At 38.6% G+C, this 17,703-nt stretch overlaps 2 protein-coding genes across 2 annotated transcripts; both read left to right on the plus strand.

The window, feature by feature from the left end:
* Positions 1–248: 248 nt before the first annotated feature.
* Positions 249–1,602, plus strand: foxl2l (forkhead box L2-like). Its single transcript, XM_044038930.1, has one exon. It carries the CDS (start codon positions 291–293, stop codon positions 1,113–1,115), a length of 825 nt encoding a protein of 274 aa, XP_043894865.1. The 5' UTR covers positions 249–290; the 3' UTR covers positions 1,116–1,602.
* A 1,022-nt stretch (positions 1,603–2,624) lies between these two features.
* On the plus strand, positions 2,625–16,285 carry tmem201 (transmembrane protein 201). The gene is made up of 11 exons (XM_044038258.1): positions 2,625–2,844; positions 3,419–3,539; positions 4,111–4,305; positions 4,393–4,563; positions 5,351–5,709; positions 5,805–6,005; positions 11,530–11,750; positions 12,011–12,073; positions 12,206–12,496; positions 12,694–12,822; positions 13,621–16,285. Exons 1-11 carry the CDS (start codon positions 2,735–2,737, stop codon positions 13,716–13,718), a joined length of 1,959 nt encoding a protein of 652 aa, XP_043894193.1. The 5' UTR covers positions 2,625–2,734; the 3' UTR covers positions 13,719–16,285.
* The last annotated feature ends 1,418 nt before the right edge of the window (positions 16,286–17,703 follow it).

Here is a 17,703-nt window from a genome sequence, read left to right on the forward strand (position 1 = left end):
GACAGCACGTGCCTGACAAGAGGAACACAGTAAGTATTTGATCTCGCCGCTTCAATTAGTCGATTACTTTGAAGACAAATATAAAATAAAGAAACAAATATCGTGTGACCCCAGGCTCAACCCAAACATTTACAGAGTTGTCCACGCTGCGCGCGTAAACAGCGTGAGAAAGTCGGTGAGATGAAAGCAGACGCTAACTGCTGCGGCTCTGTACCTGTGGGAGGAGTGTGTGCACCTGCGGACGCTCGCTCTGCGCCACTCACACTGAGCCGGAGCTGGACACCCGAGCCATGGACGCAAAGGAGGAGAAGAGTGCCGCCGAGCAGGGAGCGCAGCTCCTGGACCTCAGCTTCAACCTGGTCGCTCCTGCTCCAGAGCCGAAAGGTGACCTCACCTCTGGTCAGCTGGAGAAGCCGCCGTACTCGTATGTGGCTCTCATCGCCATGGCCATAAAGGACAGTCCGGGGGGGAGACAAACCCTGAGCGGAATTTACGACTACATCGTCTCCAAGTTCCCCTACTATGAGAAGAACAAGAAAGGTTGGCAGAACAGCATTAGGCACAACTTGTCTCTGAATGAGTGCTTTATCAAGGTCCGCAGGGAGAGCGCTGCTGACAGGAAGGGCAACTACTGGATGTTAGATTCTGCTTTCAATGAGATGTTCGAGAAGGGCAACTACCGGCGGAGGAGGAGGGTGAGGAGACCCTACAGACCCCCGAGTGTGCCTTACCTGCCCGGGAACCCCGTGGAGTATCCCGTGGATCCAATCTACCTGCAGCCTTACGTGAACAGCTCGTGGAGCCTGTGCCCGCCGCAGCCCGGCTCGTCCCAGCCCACGGGATACCCATCACCTTCGGTCATCAGCGGACACTCCCGCAGCTTGTCCCCGACCACCTCTTTCTATCCCCCATCCCACTTCCACCACCACCACCCTCCGTGCGGCTCCTGCCGCCACCTGCCCGTGCTGGTGCCCCACACCGGTTATCCATTTGGCGGAGTGACGCAGCCAGTGAGCCCGGACGGAGGCAACGTCTCCGTGGCATGTAACTACCAACAGTACACCACGTACGCCATGCACGCAGAGGCGCAGCTTACTCATTCGTTTAACCAGTGATGAGCTTTTGATTTAATTCCAACCATTATCAGCCACTTCACGGACTCAACGTTCATCTGCCTCCATTTCAATTTGGTTGTCATTCCTTTGTCACATAATGATTTGTTAGTTTGACAAAATGTTGGTCAAATTTTGTTGACTTTGTAACAAACAGTTTGATAAGTTTTGGTTATTGTTTGTTCCTAATAATGACAAGACTTACCGTCAGAATTCACTGTATTTTGCTTTAGCATCAAGAATGGACCGCAGGAAAAGACCTGATTAGGATGTATTCTAAAACAAAATATACTTTTTATTACTTTATGTTTTACATAATTTTTTGAATAGGCCTGCACGAGTGTATCTAAGTTATTTATTTCTTTTCTTTGCCTTTATCTAATTCTCGGAGGTGTTTTGTCCAACAGTGAGCAACATTGATTCATTTGATTACGAATGTTTTCTAGATATAAAATGTCATGTTTGTTCAAATAAAATGTTATTTTTGCAACTTTTGAGTCACTCTAATGTAATACATTATTATCAATACATTAACTGTGATAGCAAAGAAGAGCAGAGAGCAGTCAGTGGTGAGTTAAAGCATATTTACAGAAGTAGACAATTTGAGGTGGGTTTTTTTTAACTTGTTCTCTGTTCTACTCAACTACATGAAAGAAAAAATGTTGTAGCCTACTCCAGATAATTAATACAACGACTTTAAAAGACTTAATAATATACAGGTCCCAACAAACATTGACCCTTGGTCAATGTCACAACAATAAAACAAAATTCCTCAGAATTTTATATAATTATATAAATTAATTTAATAGCTTTTCCAGTTAATTTCTTATTAAATAGGTGACTTGAATTAATTACCTGGTAATTATTAATTATGAGATGATAGGTCCAAATTTAATTGAATATGTTTGTGGTATTGCACGGGGGTAACCTCAGGTTTGTTGTACATACTCTGCAATTATTCACATATACACAATAGATGATGCGGTCCAGAACGATACTGTATACATTTTATTTTCTGAAATAGTCTATGCTATGCATTAAACCATTCATTCCATACACAATCACACCTACGGTCAATTTAGAGGGTCCAATTTGCCCAATCCCCAAGTATGCATGTTTTGGGCTGAGAAAACCCACGCACAAACGTGGAGACCATGCAGAAAGTCCCTGGTACCGACTGGGTCGCGAATCCGGGTCTCTTCTTGAAGTGTTACATTGTGAATGTACTTTTCCCATTCCGTCGATGTTCCCTGAATGCAGCATTACACCTTCTGAGTAATGGAGGACACCGCGCCGCCTTTGCTGTCACTCCAACACTATCGTCTACATTTTATACTCAAACAAACATGTGATTTAACTAAGTATCGACAACAAAAATCACATTAAAATAATGACATTTAAATACGCGCTCGTCTAATTGTGGATGAGTTTAGACAATGCAACAGTGAGCAAGACAAGTTTCAATTAAGAAGGGGGGAAAAAAACGAGACGAATCCCAGTGACTCTATTTCCGGTTCCGTTACAGAAGCGTGCACAAAAGAGGATTTGCCGCGTGCGCTTTGGCGCTGTGTGATGTTGTTCTAACGCCCTGTCGCCTTGTTTACCGGTATTTTCTATAGAAAATGGAGGCGTTTAGCCAAATAATTTTGGAATATCCTGAGTTAATGTACGGAGGAGTTGGAGTCACGGCTTTTGTCACCGGTGGAGCGCTCATATACAAAATTGCCACCAGGTAAGTTTACAAACGTGATCTCTCTTTAGCTAGGTTAACGTTAGCTTAGGAGCGAGTTGAAAAATCGAGTTTATAAAGTGCACTGACCGTTCACATTTGTGAGTAATTACTGTATATCCGACACTAGTCTATATATGAACGTTAGGCATTCGCTAGCATTTATAGCCGTCTTGCTAACAAACTTTACGAAGTAGTCTTGTACTAACATGAAGGTAATTAGTAATTTTCTCTTTATTAATGCATACATGCATTTAGCAATGTATGTATTTGTCAGGTATTGTATGCATATATACGTTAAGAAAGCACACGTGCATACAATACTTGACAGGTATTGACAAAGTTGTCATATTGTCGTAGAACCATAACAAGAACACACCATATGTTTCCACGTCAATATTATCAAACACACAGGCACACACGGAGACGACGTGTTGCTGTAAATAGTTTGTATTTTAAGTAGAGTACCTTTATTGAGCCAACTCTTTAAAGACTAATGCAGTGTTTGGATTCTACTGAAGGACAGTTTTGATCGTGTCAGATTTCATCATATTCAAATCTCACCTGTTCTCTGCAGAAAGAAGCCAACACATGCAAGTGTGAACTGCTGGTTCTGCAATGAGAACACAGTGGTGCCTTATGGGAACAGAAACTGCTGGGACTGTCCAAGCTGTGAACAGTACAATGGTTTCCAGGAGGTAAGTTAGAAAAGTATAGCCCCACTTTTAGACCTGGTATTAAAATCTGTCCTGAGGGATCTGATCACAAGTGGACAGTACGGCCAACACCTGCCATTAAAATGCATGATGTCTTACCTGTGGGCTGTATGCAATTATGGGAGGATGGTGTGCCTCTTTGTGACACTAGAAAGACAATTTTAAGAAGTTATAATAAGGGCTGATCAATTTATTTCAAAATTGCAGTCTGAAACAATGCAATTAGATAGTCTTAAAAAGTTGTTTTGCAGTTCAGATTTCAAATGCAATTTATGTTTTAAAAAAACAAAGATTGTAAATGGATTTCATATTCAAATCCTTTAGCCCTTGTTTAAATTTACAGATGTGTATGTGGTCATGGTGTTTGTATCTGTGTCTGAGAATAATCACATGTGACAGGTTTGACCCCAGAAGGACAGATGTGAATATTAGGTCTGAATTTCTTGGCATCTCAGTGAACCATTTGTATATGTCATCTTTATTTTTTTGCCACTCTTGGGAGGTGTGTGATTTTAATAAGTTTTTGATTGTTGATGATCCATCTTGTTTTAAGAATGGAGATTATAACAAAACCATCCCGGCTCAGCACAAGGCAAATCTGAACCATGGTGTGTCTGGAAGCTTTCCCTCATCTGAGACACCGAAGATACAGCAGTGGGTCAACTGTCAGATGCTCTTGTGCAAGAAGTGCAATAATAACCAGACTCTAAAGATCAAGCAGTTGGCCTCATTTATCCCTCGGGACGATGTATGTATTTTATTTTTCTCTGTTCACTGTAATGCACCATATGAGGACAACAATTAACACAGACTTTATTATGGTTTTGTCTGGCAGGAAAATTATGATGAGGAAATTGAAGCATACAAGCACCACCTGGAACAGACCTATAAGTTATGCAGGCCATGCCAGACAGCAGTGGAGTATTACATTAAATATCAAAACCGACAGCTGCGTACAGTGCTCCTAAACCATCAGCTTCGACGCTCTGTGAAGAGCTTTGAAAAGGTTGGTACAACCCATACACACTCTGTACAGGTGGTTAAATTTAAATTTTACTATTCTTACTACTCTGTTTCGGTTTTTGTGTCAACCCTGCATGGGAATGCTAATAAATAATATAGGCAAGTTTTAATTACATTTCTTTAATGTGCCTTCAAGGTCAGGCCTGTGTTTAGATACTTTGATATGTAAATGGATAAAATTACTTTTACAAAATGTTATAAATGTGAAAAAAAATGTTTCCCATTAATCTGTTGTATATTTAAATAAACAAATGAAATGCCTTAAACTTCCTGTACTCCAAAACTTTTAGACTCTTTTCAGAGTGGAACATTTGAACTGGTTACAGGCCCAATTCATTTCCTCTTTCCCATGCTCAAAAATTAACAAAGAAAACAAGAGTTTTTGAAGCTAGGTGTTGTTTGTATTTTGATGAGAAAGTAAGTTGAGTATGCAGTGTATAAATCTTTGATATTTCCCCTTATACCAATAGTAATTACAATCCTAAATACATACTAATTTGTGTTGCCTTTTGACCAATTATGTCAAAATAGGAATATTAGTGCAATAGGAGCCTTTTTTTTAAGTTGGTTTTATGTATCTGATTTTCACACTTGTTGTTGTCTGTTGTTGAAGAAACTAAATCAGCTTTACCTTCCAATGTGTGTGTTTGTTGGTTATAATATAATTAATAATAAAAATGAAAAATTGTCTTTTACATAGTTGATAATTGATCCCCATTTATTGTGAAACTGCTTCGATTAACCATGACAACCTGGTATCTCCCCTACAGAACTCCTATTCTCTGTCTCCACCTCTGGGGGTCACACTGTTGCGTGCTCTGGCCTTCCTGGTTTGTGCTTTCCTAGTTGCCACAGCTTTCTGTGAATTTCCAGACCAGCCTCTTTCATCTAGTGGCCCACAGACAGTAAACGATGGTGTCACTCCTCTTAAAACCCTCAACGAATCCACCTCCAAAAACAATAGCAGTGGAAATTTACCTGTATGGCAGGGTCTGCTGGATCTCCTCCCAAACAATGTCACACAAAATGTTAAGCTGATTTGGCAACATGGAAAGGACAACCAGCTGGTTGTGGTCTCTGTTGGCCTGTTGACTTGCCTTACTTCAATCTTCTTAGCAGGATCTGCAAGGTAAGCTCCCTCCTAATTTTTTGGGATATGTCACACAAAGAAAATTTAAATTAAAGACAAATAACTCTTAAGTTCTTGTGTATCTGTATTTTTAGACTGAGGAGAATTGATGCTGTGGCCTCTGTCTTGTGGTTCCTCGTTCTGTGCCTCTTCCTGGCTGATAGCTACTGGCCTGGTGCCTCGGGTTGGATGGACACAGCCAAGAACAGTAGCATCACTCTGTGTTGCCTTGTCAGCTTTGCATCTGCTTTGGCAACTCGAAAACCACAGGGTCTGCGAAGAGGCAAATATAGAAGGTCAGAATTTGAGTAGTAATCTTCCTATTGTGCTTGAAATATATACAACTGTGCAAAACCTCCTGTTTAGAGTAGAGGTGTATGTCCAATAGAGTCGGGTCAGAGCACAGCTTATATTGTTGTTATTGTTTCATATCCAAACCAGGGACTTTTTAAATTAAATATCTACTTTTAATCTATAACTCTATAGATTTAATCTATAGTTCTGTTTATATGACTCTCAGGTTATGATACAATGACAAAGTTAAAGCATATAAGTGCAGCCCATGATAGGAATGAAGGACTACTGCTATTTGGTTAGTTTTCAAACAAAACCTTACCTTTGTGCACACAAGAAATTGCTCTGAAGTTGTCTGGTCTGTGTAAAATGCTACACTGTAAAACCATTAGTTAGTTACCAGTACTGACAGACACAAACACTGATATAATTATTAGCCACCACTTTGAAAATTGCCAAGTTCACCCTACAGAATGTGTCAATTGGACAAAATGTGCCACAGTTTATTTCATATTCATTATGACTACTTGCTTTCCAAAACCTGGGTGAAATACAACATTCTCTGTGATGGACTAACCTTATGAGTTTCTCCGCATTTAACTAGCACTAACTTATGTATTATTTATTATACCATAATTTTGGGATGAAGCGATGCAGCTGTGGGTTGAAGATTGTTCACTAACTACAGCTCATTGCATGAAACTATCTTGTGATGACACTACAATCCATACTTTAAGTGACTTTCAAACATCAGATTCCTCTTGTATCACTAAATAATATGTACAATTTCTAAATTGAAATGAACAATTGTTCAGTCCTTTAAAACAAACATTTATTTACTGCTAACATATACCACAAGTGTTACATATACCACTCTTCTGAGTTCTTAGGTCAGAGCTGCAATGTTTTACCATATACAGATATGTGGCCATGCATATACTGAAGTGCTGCAAAGAGGCTGCTGTTGTTTAAAGAATACAAATAATGATAATAACTTTTAACAATTAGGAAAGTGACAAATTGATTGTTTAAAAACTGGATAATCTTCTCACTGCCAGTTGAAATCAAATAATCGAAAAACACTTGGGAAGAGCAGACACGTAAATAGAGTTAATATTTTTTATAAACTACATAAATAGTTAAAACGTTTTCTTGATTGCTGCTGTTCTCTGTCCTGTTGTTGCTGTGATCATGTACCCCTGATGATTTTCTATTTGTATTATGTGTCATTTTCCCCCCTCCGTGAAATGATGCATACCATTTACTACAAGCCAGTAAATCTTGCAGAGCATTCTTTTTCTCATGTAACACTCCTTTATGCAGAAAATGGCACCTTTTGTCCTTGGTAGGAAAAGTATAAAGTCAGATTTGAGGGTTTTAAGCTGATGGTTAAAAAGAATTTCCTTTAGATGACAAATGGGCAAGTGCTGTCTTGTATTTTCCTTGAGGTGATTATGTCAGACTGTAATTATCTCTGGCGGCCTTATTTTCTTGGTACTTGAACAAGCAAACAGTTATGAAGGCCCTGCTACTGTTCATGGTCACTGACGGGAAACTTTTCAAGTGTCATGTAATACTGCAGCAAATGCCAAGCAAGTGTTTTTAATAAGAATCAAAGTTAAAACAAGGTGAAATGAGGTTGTACCTTGCATGTCCTGTTCGTGCAAGATGAGCCACTATAATACATACTACCACATTACGCTCATTATGTTAAATTTCACTAGCATGTAGTTGTTAGTTCACTTCCACTAATACTAACCATGTTGCATGTGCTAATGATGAACCTTGCTAGTTGCATTAACCTGTTGTTAATTTGTTTGAATGTATCGAGTGAAGTACAATATTTATTAGTACTGTGAATGGGTATTTCTAACTAATACCTCTAGATTGTATTTGGCTATTACAGTATTGTTAGCATTGCATGTTGTGTTGTCTTGTAGATGGATATATGACCACAAACGAGCACCTCTGGTGCAGTAGTTTCAAAGCTTTAACCTGTGAATCTTTTTTTAGCAATAAGTGCTGCCAAATAAAGATGCTGCAGATGCAGTAGGTTTTATTTAAAGTATTGATTCTATATAGTTAAGAGTTGTCTTATGTACAGACTGTGGCTTAACTGGTTTTAACAAAATGCAGCAACACCAATGATTTCTTTTGACATGTGTCAATTGGTTTAATGCCGAAAATCATGCAATGCAATCATTGAAAGCTTAGATAATATCTATAATATTGCATTTATTAGTAATAACTCCTTATCTGTTGACAAAAAAAATCAACAAAATTGAATCACCTCTACACTCATTCTGATGGAGGCAAGATAAAGGAAAATGTATGAATATTGAGTATGAGCATGATGAACTTGAGTAGTGATTTGTTTTAGTTTTGATTGACTTGGACATTGATGGTAAAAAGTTCAATGGTCTGCACCTGGCTCTGTGTGCGTTCTCATATGTGTATATGTTTACTTTTTTGTTTGAACAACTTATAATGTATTTTCTTTGCCAGTGAGTTGCCTGCTGTGCTGTACTTGTTGTGTATTCTGCTGTGCACGTTTGTTATACTGTGCTGCAGCGGCGAGAAGTGTGTGAACCCTGTGGAACTACTTTTTTGACTATGAAATGTGATCTGAAGCCAGTCTCTGTCAGATAATGACAGTGTGCTTAAGGTGATGTGCTCAAAGGATAGTGACATTTTGTGCCTTTAGTGAACAATAACATTCACACTGCAGGTTGTGTAATTAGATAATTGATCCCTTGAAGTTTAAAGGATGTCAGAACCTCCAGTAACTAAAATCTCAAACTTAATCTGTAGATCACACTTTTACATTGTGAAGCACAAATGTTGCAAAGTTTTACAGAACTGCTTTAGTTCATTGGACATTTCACAACATCTGTGCCTGAGCTCTGGCAAATCTTTGATGTCAGTCCATGTGTTGCACCATCCATCCTCTACTGGTCCTTTACCATTAAGAATTTAATTTATTTAATTTAAAATCATTGTCTTTTTTGTCTGCATACACTTCATATCAGTAGCAATAATAATAATACAATAGTAATACACTTTATTGATAGAACACTTTTCTTAAAGTCACAAGACTTTATGCCTACTAAGGCAGAGAAAAGAAAGGAACTCAACAGATCACACAATGAGCAAACACTCAGTGGAGACAAGAAAAAAAATCCCTTTTAATAGAAAGTGGTTTCTGTCAAAACCAGGCTGGAAGAAGTGACAGGATAGAGAGGTGTATAAGCGAGAAAACAAATGAACCGCTAAAGGCCAGAACATAAAAAACAGATAATGATGTTGTCAAAATGGTAAAACATAACTTTAAAGTGGCTCTAACTCGCACTTATGGTCTTGTTATATTGATTGGGCTCCAGGTCTTTCAGGCTTTTGTTAACCTCACCTAACCTTAAATCAACCTGCTTTGTGAATGTTTTTATAATGAATTGGATATAGACAGGATGAATATATTGATCATTTATCAGTTATTTACTTGTTAATTGTAGGGCTGCAACAATTATTCAATTACTAAATCATCAACTGTATTGAGAATCGATTTTTTTGGTTTCTTAAATGTTAATATTTTCTGGTTTCCTTGCCCCATTTGACAAACAATTCCTTAGAACTGAAACATTTTTGGTTTGTGGACAAAACAACACATCACACTCATCACTTCGAAGTTTGGGAATGTAATGGACCAAACTCTGACAATAATTGACAGATTAATTGATTATGAAAGATAATAATTTGTTGCAGCTCACACTTACTGATATTACTATGATCACAATATAAACATTTATGACAAATTTAGACTCAAATGGATATAATTCCAGAGGGGTCACTTTTTTTGCCACTGTATACTGCATTTCTTTTTTACACTTTTTATAGAATGTTCCTGTATTTATCAGAATTTTTATTGTTATCCTACAAACGGCACTACTATTATTCCAACTTGTATGTTACAAACAAATGTAAAAAAAGCAATTCTATTATTGCCACAAACGACAATTTGTGGTATTTTAATCGTGACTATGGAACTACCTTTTTACTAATGGAGAAATTAATTTTCTTTTTTTAATCCTAAATAAGCTGTCCTGTGTTGTTCTAGAGATCCAGTATGTAACTGTAATGTTTCAGTAATGTGTGTGTGTGTGTGTGTGTGTGTGTGTCTGAATATGAACTTTTGTGGTACTTAACACAATTAAAGGTCGAGTAAACAAATCTGGGGGGGAAAAAAAACTGATATTTGAACCCAACAACAAAGCAATTCCTCCCCTTCTCCTCCCTGTCAGTGCTCCAGAAGCACAACTTTATTTTTTATTCTTATTCTTTGTTAAGCTAACAAATGGTAACTGGCATAGCATTTCATGTTATCAATCCTATCACTACTCTGTGTGTGTGTGTGTGCTGTAAAACAAGTAACAAATGAACAACCCCTATAATATTTACTAAATTGACATACTGAAAATGACTCCTACCCACCTGTAGAGAGCAGCACTCAACATTTGCTCGTATGGTTATTGCATTTGATGCAACTTTTTTTGCTTGTGTTTTAATGAAGCAGTTGGGATTAACGCTCCCAAACATGCAGTCCCTAATAATCTCTTTATAGGAGCACTGTCCATTAGCATGTGCCATATCAAGGTCTGTCACTCCCATTATCCCCCCCCTCTTCTTTAATCTCCTTTGTCCTGTGCATTAGCGCCCCCTGGTGTTGATTGACTGTAATAGTGTTGTGGAATTGGTTGAAGCCACACACAAGGGATGGCTAACAGACCAAGGAGATATTCACTGAATTTAGGAAAGAATATTTGATTAGAATTGCTTACTCCACCTTTTGGCTGCCCTAAATCCTGAAGTTGGGTGTCTTGTTGTAGAATTGAAGCTCCAGTTTAACACCTTGTAGAAATGCTTGTTGTGCATGTAATGTAATAAAGAACTGGTGAAAGGACATGATTCTGGGGTTTTTCTTTTGTTTGTTTGTTTATACCTGGTTTAACTGCAGCAATGGGGTTAAAGCAGAATACTTTATCAGTTCACAAAGACTGTTTCAATTCATAAAGAACTAGGCTTGAGTCTGGAAAGGAAGGTTACATTGTGCATTGTGAAAATGTATGAATGTGGAGCTGTGTCACTGGGCAGCATTCCCTTGTACCTGTTCTCTTGGCAGTTGTGCTGTTGTGTGTTTAACAGCTGCAGCTGCTTTTTACTGACCGCTCTATTATAGACTGCTGCCTTTCTTCAAGTACTTCATTACATGGATATCAAATGTGTGGTAGAACGTTTGTGCCCCGACTTGACCTCAGAAACCTTTAAATGTAAAAAGAAAAAACAAAACAAAATGGCGTTAAACCAAAATCACATCTGATGACTGTTTGCTTTACACATAACCACAAAATGAAAATCCAATGCTGTTCTCATGGTTTTATAAAAGCAAATTTCTCTGGGTTTTAAATCCTTTTCAATAGATTTGATTTTGTTTAATTTCTGGTCACATAGAGTCATGTTGCTCTTGTGTTGCAGATACCTTGCAGGCAGCTCTGCAACTCCCACATTCAGCAACCAGGCTCCTCTGTTCTTTCCTGACCTGGCAGAGTCTTTCATCCCCACTCCACCCCCAAATCTTTCCAAACTCATCAGCTGTCAACAGAGTCGTTACAAATGCAGTGATTCTCCCTCCTCTCTCCCTGGACGGTTGAGCAGAACCCTCTGCCTTGGCACCATCCCTTCCATCAGACGGACAGGTAACGCAAGTCACGACTCTCATTCTGTGCTGACAGACAAACAAAGCAACCGTCACTGGCAAAACATCTGAGGTGGTGTCAGTTTTGTTCATAGATTTAGTGGAATTTCACTTATTTGTTTTGTAATACCTTGATGCAAATCATTTGTCTTTTGTCCAAGTAGCTTGTCTTAAGTTTCAACAGGGGCAGATGTAAGTCAGGCTTGGATAAACTCACTAACACTAACCAGTTGTGATGAATGTGTTTGTTTGTTTTTTCAGATTCTGGTTACCTGTTTAGTGGAAGTAGACCAACCTCTCAATATAAGGACTCTCCACCCTCAGGTATGAAACCTCCACCTACCCCTGTATGTTCAATAAACCACTGATTTCCCTCTTGTGGGATGAGTAAAAGTTTAACATGCACTCTCAAAACTATTGTTTGACGCGTTTCATGATTTCTTTTTGTCCCCACAGACTACTTTTCACTGAAGTCTTGGAGCCACCCATCATCCCCGAGTCACTCTCCAACCCCTTCAATCGCTGGGTCGTGCATCTCCAGTTCAGAGTCGACCAGGCGCCGTCCCCTCATCAGCCCAGCTCGCCTCAACATCTGCAGCCAGAAACAGTGGCATTTCTGTCCAGATCCAGAACCCAAGCTCTTCTCAACCCCACCCGCATCTCCAGCATATTCTACTGTTGGACCCGACTCTCCCATTTATAGTGGCCGTTTTTCACCCGACATTTCCCCTTTCCAAAGCCAAAATGGTTGGTACATGTGAGGTGACGCTGTTAGAAAATGTATTGTTGAGGTTCTGCAGTGTTACTACATACGGAGTAAAACACACTCAAGTCACACATATATTGGCTTAATTAACACCAACGGTTTCACATTTATTATTATGATGCTTAGATGATGTCATATATGATGTGGCTGATTCAGTGAATCATGTACCTGGTTGCAGATTTGAGTTTGAGACATGGCAGCGTGATTGATAAGGAAGAGAAGAGTGAGAGGGCCAGCTCCTCGGGCTCATCCTCGTGCGTGGTTGGCACAACAACACAGGTGCTGGAGAGTACTCCTCCCCCAAAAGGTAAGAGTATATGACAGGGTTGTAAAAAAAAAAAAACGTATCAACTTTCACATGAACTAAAATTCATTTTTTGTTTTCATGCCTATTGTGTAACTTGATGTAACCAACACATTAGGATCTCGTCCTTCTTAAATAGAGATAGAATTGGTTGCACATTCACACATTTATTTACTGAATATGACACAACCATCCACTCTTACGCCTACTGTCAAATTTAGAGTGTCCAATTTACCTAAGCCCCATGATGCATGGGAGGAAACCGGAGAACCCGGATAAAAACCACGCACACACGGGGAGAAATGGGTATAATGTGTGCACAAAATGAATTATAATATTCTCATGAATTACTGGGATAGCGTAAAGCCAGCAAAAAAGGGCTGAAGCTTTGGGATGGACAGATGGTGTGAGTTTTATTATAGGTTGGGAATGAGTTGCAGATATTCTCAAGCTCCATCCGGATGCTTCAGTCCTCCTCGCTCGCTTTAATTGTGCAGCTCTCCAGGTTCAATTCATGAGAATATTATTCATATTATTCATTTTGTGTGCATGTTTTACCTATTTTGTGGGAATTAATTAGTATTTCATGGTCATCCACATCAGTTTTTGTTATCTGTTCATAGATGGGTAGTTTTATTGTCATTGTATATAGGAAATACAACAGAACTTTGCTTTCAGAAGGAAAATATGTTAACTCAGAGTAACATAACTCACATATGCACTGAAAACAACAGTGTCACGTTGACATTTAATGATGATTGGTTTGGCATTAATGTGCTTCTTCCTCTGTGACATCTCCAGGTTTATTCAGTCGTCTCAGCTTGCCGGGGATTCTAACGGTGAGCCTGGCTGCCAACCTGTTCCTCACCTGCTTCTGTATGTACCACTACTGGACATGAACTTTTAACGGGTCAGATGCTGTCTTCATGACTGTTTAGAAAGTGCCAGAAAGCATCAACTTTAGGGCAGTTACTTTGTTTCTTGGCCCTTAGTAAAAAACTGATTGTTTTTGACAACAATACCTCCCTTTTGTTGAAGATGCGAGAAAAATAAACATCAAATACTGCACTTTTAAATGTGTGGTTTGTGACTATTTGAAGATATTTTTCTGCTTTTGCCTCATTTCATATTTGGCTTAGTCGTGAACTGTTACTGTGGAAATGGACATATTTATTTAGATAAGACACCAACGGATAACATTTTGATGAGGCTTTGAGTTTGCATGAACATGGGATCCAAGCAGTTGAGACAGGACTTTGTCTCTGTACAAATATGTGAGACAAGGCCCTTGTCTGTTGTCTGGTGTGCTGCTTTTGCCAAACATTGGGATGCATTAAGTAGCATGTTATTTTTCTTTTTGCATTTTTGAAATTTGTACAGAAATTTGCATTGTAATCAGGGTTGCAACTAGTGATTATTTTCAAAATTGATAAATCAACAAGTGTTTTGGCCCAGAAAATATTGAAAGCTGTCAATTTGTGTTTCCCTTATCATCCACATGATGATGGTGTCTTAAATAGGGTGCATGTTCCACCTCATTTTTTCAGGTTTTCCCTTTTCATTCGTGACCTGTCTGTATATTCAGTGGGGATAGATTGTCAGATTGCAACCCTGCTGTCTATTCTTTGTAATACAGTTTACATTTAACATTTTTAATATTGTGGTCATTTCATTCAGTCACAGTTAAAACAGAAATGGTTAATTTTCTGTTGTTGCTGATATTCATGGCTGAATTTGTACGGAGCAAAACTCCTATGGTGCAATATCAAAGATTATATTTATAAGTGTATTTCATTTTTTTTGCACTTTTCTCTCTTTTTTTCCCCCTGTGCTCATTTGTGCTGAATCATGAATGTCTAAAATCATATCTATGATTTGAAATTGTAGTATTAGAAATGTGTGTGTGTGGATGCTGAACTGCTTTTCCACTACATGGTCCGCACACGTTTGTTTGCTTTCCCATTAGCAGTAGTACCTGGCAATTTTAGTACCTGCTCTGCTCTGGCAAGCGAGCTGAGCCGATACTATATGTGACGTCGTCAGAATGCCGTCACAGGAAGGCAGGAGCGCGACGTCCGACACAAGAATTGGAATGAACAATGCCTAACTGTAGATCAATTAAAAATACTGAAAACTTGCGTTAAACTCCAACATTTAGCACAGAAATGTCTAAACTATCCATATTTAACAGAGGAGTCTGATGTATTTATGATGGCGAGCCACATCCCAATCCTAGCCGTTGTATTTCGGTTCAGTGTCTGTGCTCTGGTCTTGCAGGAAGTATCGAAATCTTTTCAATGAACTGATTCTAATGATTCAGTACACTGAAAATACCTAGTTTGTGTGTGTCGCGTGTGAAACAAAGTCACGGCAGTTTCCTGCAGTTGTAAAAACCAACCTAAACTGTGGAGGCGGGACCGTGTAGTGGAGAAGCGCCAGTCGTCTACAGGAAGTTATACATGTGTATGTGTGTGAACAGGTTACAGCGTTTTCAATATTGTATGTTGGGGCTTTTTGGTGTATTGTTTTTTGCAAGAAAAGTTTTGCATTGATGAATAAACATGTACTTTACTTTTAAAGTACAGTACAGTTACTGAAACACTACTGAAGGACAAAAACACTGTCATATTGTCTTAAGTTATGAATAAGAGTTGTGAAAGCTATTATAACTTATCAACAGACTGGATATGAAATGGTGCATTTGAACGTGACGTGTAACCTGGCCTGTGTTTATTTCTTCTCTGAAGAAGCTCGTTAATTGAAAGATCAAGTACATGTTGTGAAAGTTCATTGTGTTTTTTTGGTTCGTTTTTTAGACAACAGGAAGTATTCCTTTACCTTGTTGACGGCATGTATCTTCAGCCTTCCTCAGAACTTCTCAGCTGTTGTTGCTGATAAGAACCTGTGCACACGTTTCTGGTTGAGGCGTGTATTTTTTTCAGACAAAATATGACCCTATCGGCTTTCCATACTCATGTCCTTATTTCCACCGTTGGTATTGGTTTTCTTCTGCGTGAATGACTCTGGCCTCTTCCCAATACATTACGTGATTCTGTCCTTTGCCCACAATGTTGTAACCTGTTCACACATGTCTAACTTCCTGTAGACAATTGCCACTACATGGTCCCGCCTCAGCCCGGCACAGCTCATTATGCTGAACAAGACAAATCTCATTTAATTTTAGTATAAAATGTGTGTCTGTATGAAAATTTAATTCGTATTTATTGTCAGGTTTCTGTTGAAGTGTATTACTGTACTTTTGTGCTTTCACGTCACTTTTATGTTGAGTCAAAGCTTCTTCATAATGCGTTAATATTCTCACTAATGGTTTGAAGAGTTGTTGTTGTTGTGTTCAGTGATGCCAATGTTTGTCTGCTAAAGCTGTTTTGGTCTGAGTGATTGTAAGAAACGATGCAGGATTGTTTCATGTGGACCAATACTTTTTGAATAAAGTGTTCCGTTTCTAGTTGTTTTGTGTTCTGTGGGATGTAGGTATAAAACAAGCTTTGCTAACATCGCCCCCTTCTGGCTTTAGCGACACATTGTGCCTTCATATCTTCTACACTGCTTTTCCTACATTCCTTACATTTGTGTTTATGTTCTTTGGTGAACGTCTCGGTCTAATTTTCATCACTGAGCTGACACAGAAGCCTCGAGGGAGGTTATGTGTCTCATGTGTTGCCATAGTTTGAAAGACTGGAATAAACTTGGTTAATGAAGATGCAACTTTATGTGCATTACTGACCAAGTAGTCTAGGACCAAAACAAAAAGAGAATCGGTGGATTTAGGTTAACAATTATAATTCTCTTCAAAGTTAAAAACAAAGTAAACCAAGTGGTACTCTCAGATTTGCTTTTAATTTAATTATCTTAATGAGTCTGAACAATTCATGTTGTAAACTTTTATCAGGAAATTTGTATTATTTAGAATTCTTTATTTAGTTGCTTCAATATTTTTGAAGTTGTATTTATTGAATAACAATTGCTTGTCTTATGGTAGTCATGTGAACCATCAGCTGGGCATCCCTCCACTTCTACTTTTTTCAAATGCATGATTTGAAAGTGGTGAGATGGTACTGTAAACGTCAAATGTAGAGCTTTCTCTCTGTTCAGCTAAACCTGGTTATGACTTTGAGTGGGTGGGGGGGTTATATAGGTTTATACTTGGAGTCTGCAGCTCTTGCCATAAGTTTCTCTTCTGTACAATCTTCCTGTTTTCACCAGCTGGTATGATGTGCTCTCACAGACATTGTGTCTTTCAGAATACAAGAAGCGAAGCCGACACATCTAATTTGACACAATTCAACAGGAAGTCAGAGATTTCAGGTCCGTCAGGGTTTCCACACCTGCAAAACAAACTGAAAACAACACGCAATAACACACATGTACACTTTTTTTTAATATGTTTGCCTGAAATATATTTTTCCAAGGTGTAATCATGCACTGTTAAATAAGTCAAATTTACATTGTTTATCATAAAAGCTGTAGTTGTAGTGTCATGTTGCTTATGTTGGCCCCGCAATTTCCCCTTTCTACTACTGCGGTTTGTGTTCCTCTGCAGCTCAAGTAAAATTGTCACTGTGGAAAAAACAAGGGCAGGTTTCTTGTTCATGAGTTTGTTTGTGGTCATTGGCCTCTTAATGCTCTGAAGACTTTACATTAATGTTATCCTTTATTTATCTGGGAATTGCATTTTTTAACATTGGACATTGCAAGGTCCCTTATGCACAATTTAACCTGCTTTTTTAAATGTATAAAACACAATCATGTTACAGTGGGTGAGATCTTCTAATGATGGGAACTAAATAATATACCCAACCTTTTAAACTATTAGATACTGCTGGTCTGTTAGGGGCCAAAGCTGCAGTTGTGAAACACTGGAAA

This window comes from Solea senegalensis, linkage group LG11 (assembly GCF_019176455.1).
Source record: "Solea senegalensis isolate Sse05_10M linkage group LG11, IFAPA_SoseM_1, whole genome shotgun sequence".
Classification (NCBI taxonomy): domain Eukaryota; kingdom Metazoa; phylum Chordata; class Actinopteri; order Pleuronectiformes; family Soleidae; genus Solea; species Solea senegalensis.

What these genes read in the sequence shown, in the direction of transcription:
- tmem201 (XM_044038258.1), top strand. Translation starts at nt 2,735, where the DNA reads ATGGAGGCGTTTAGCCAAATAATTTTGGAATATCCTGAGTTAATGTAC. An exon ending in CTGTGAAGAGCTTTGAAAAG is followed by an intron (nt 4,564 to 5,350) that starts GTTGGTACAACC and finishes TCTCCCCTACAG; the next exon opens with AACTCCTATTCTCTGTCTCC. An exon ending in CCCTTTCCAAAGCCAAAATG is followed by an intron (nt 12,497 to 12,693) that starts GTTGGTACATGT and finishes ACCTGGTTGCAG; the next exon opens with ATTTGAGTTTGAGACATGGC.
- foxl2l (XM_044038930.1), top strand. Translation starts at nt 291, where the DNA reads ATGGACGCAAAGGAGGAGAAGAGTGCCGCCGAGCAGGGAGCGCAGCTC.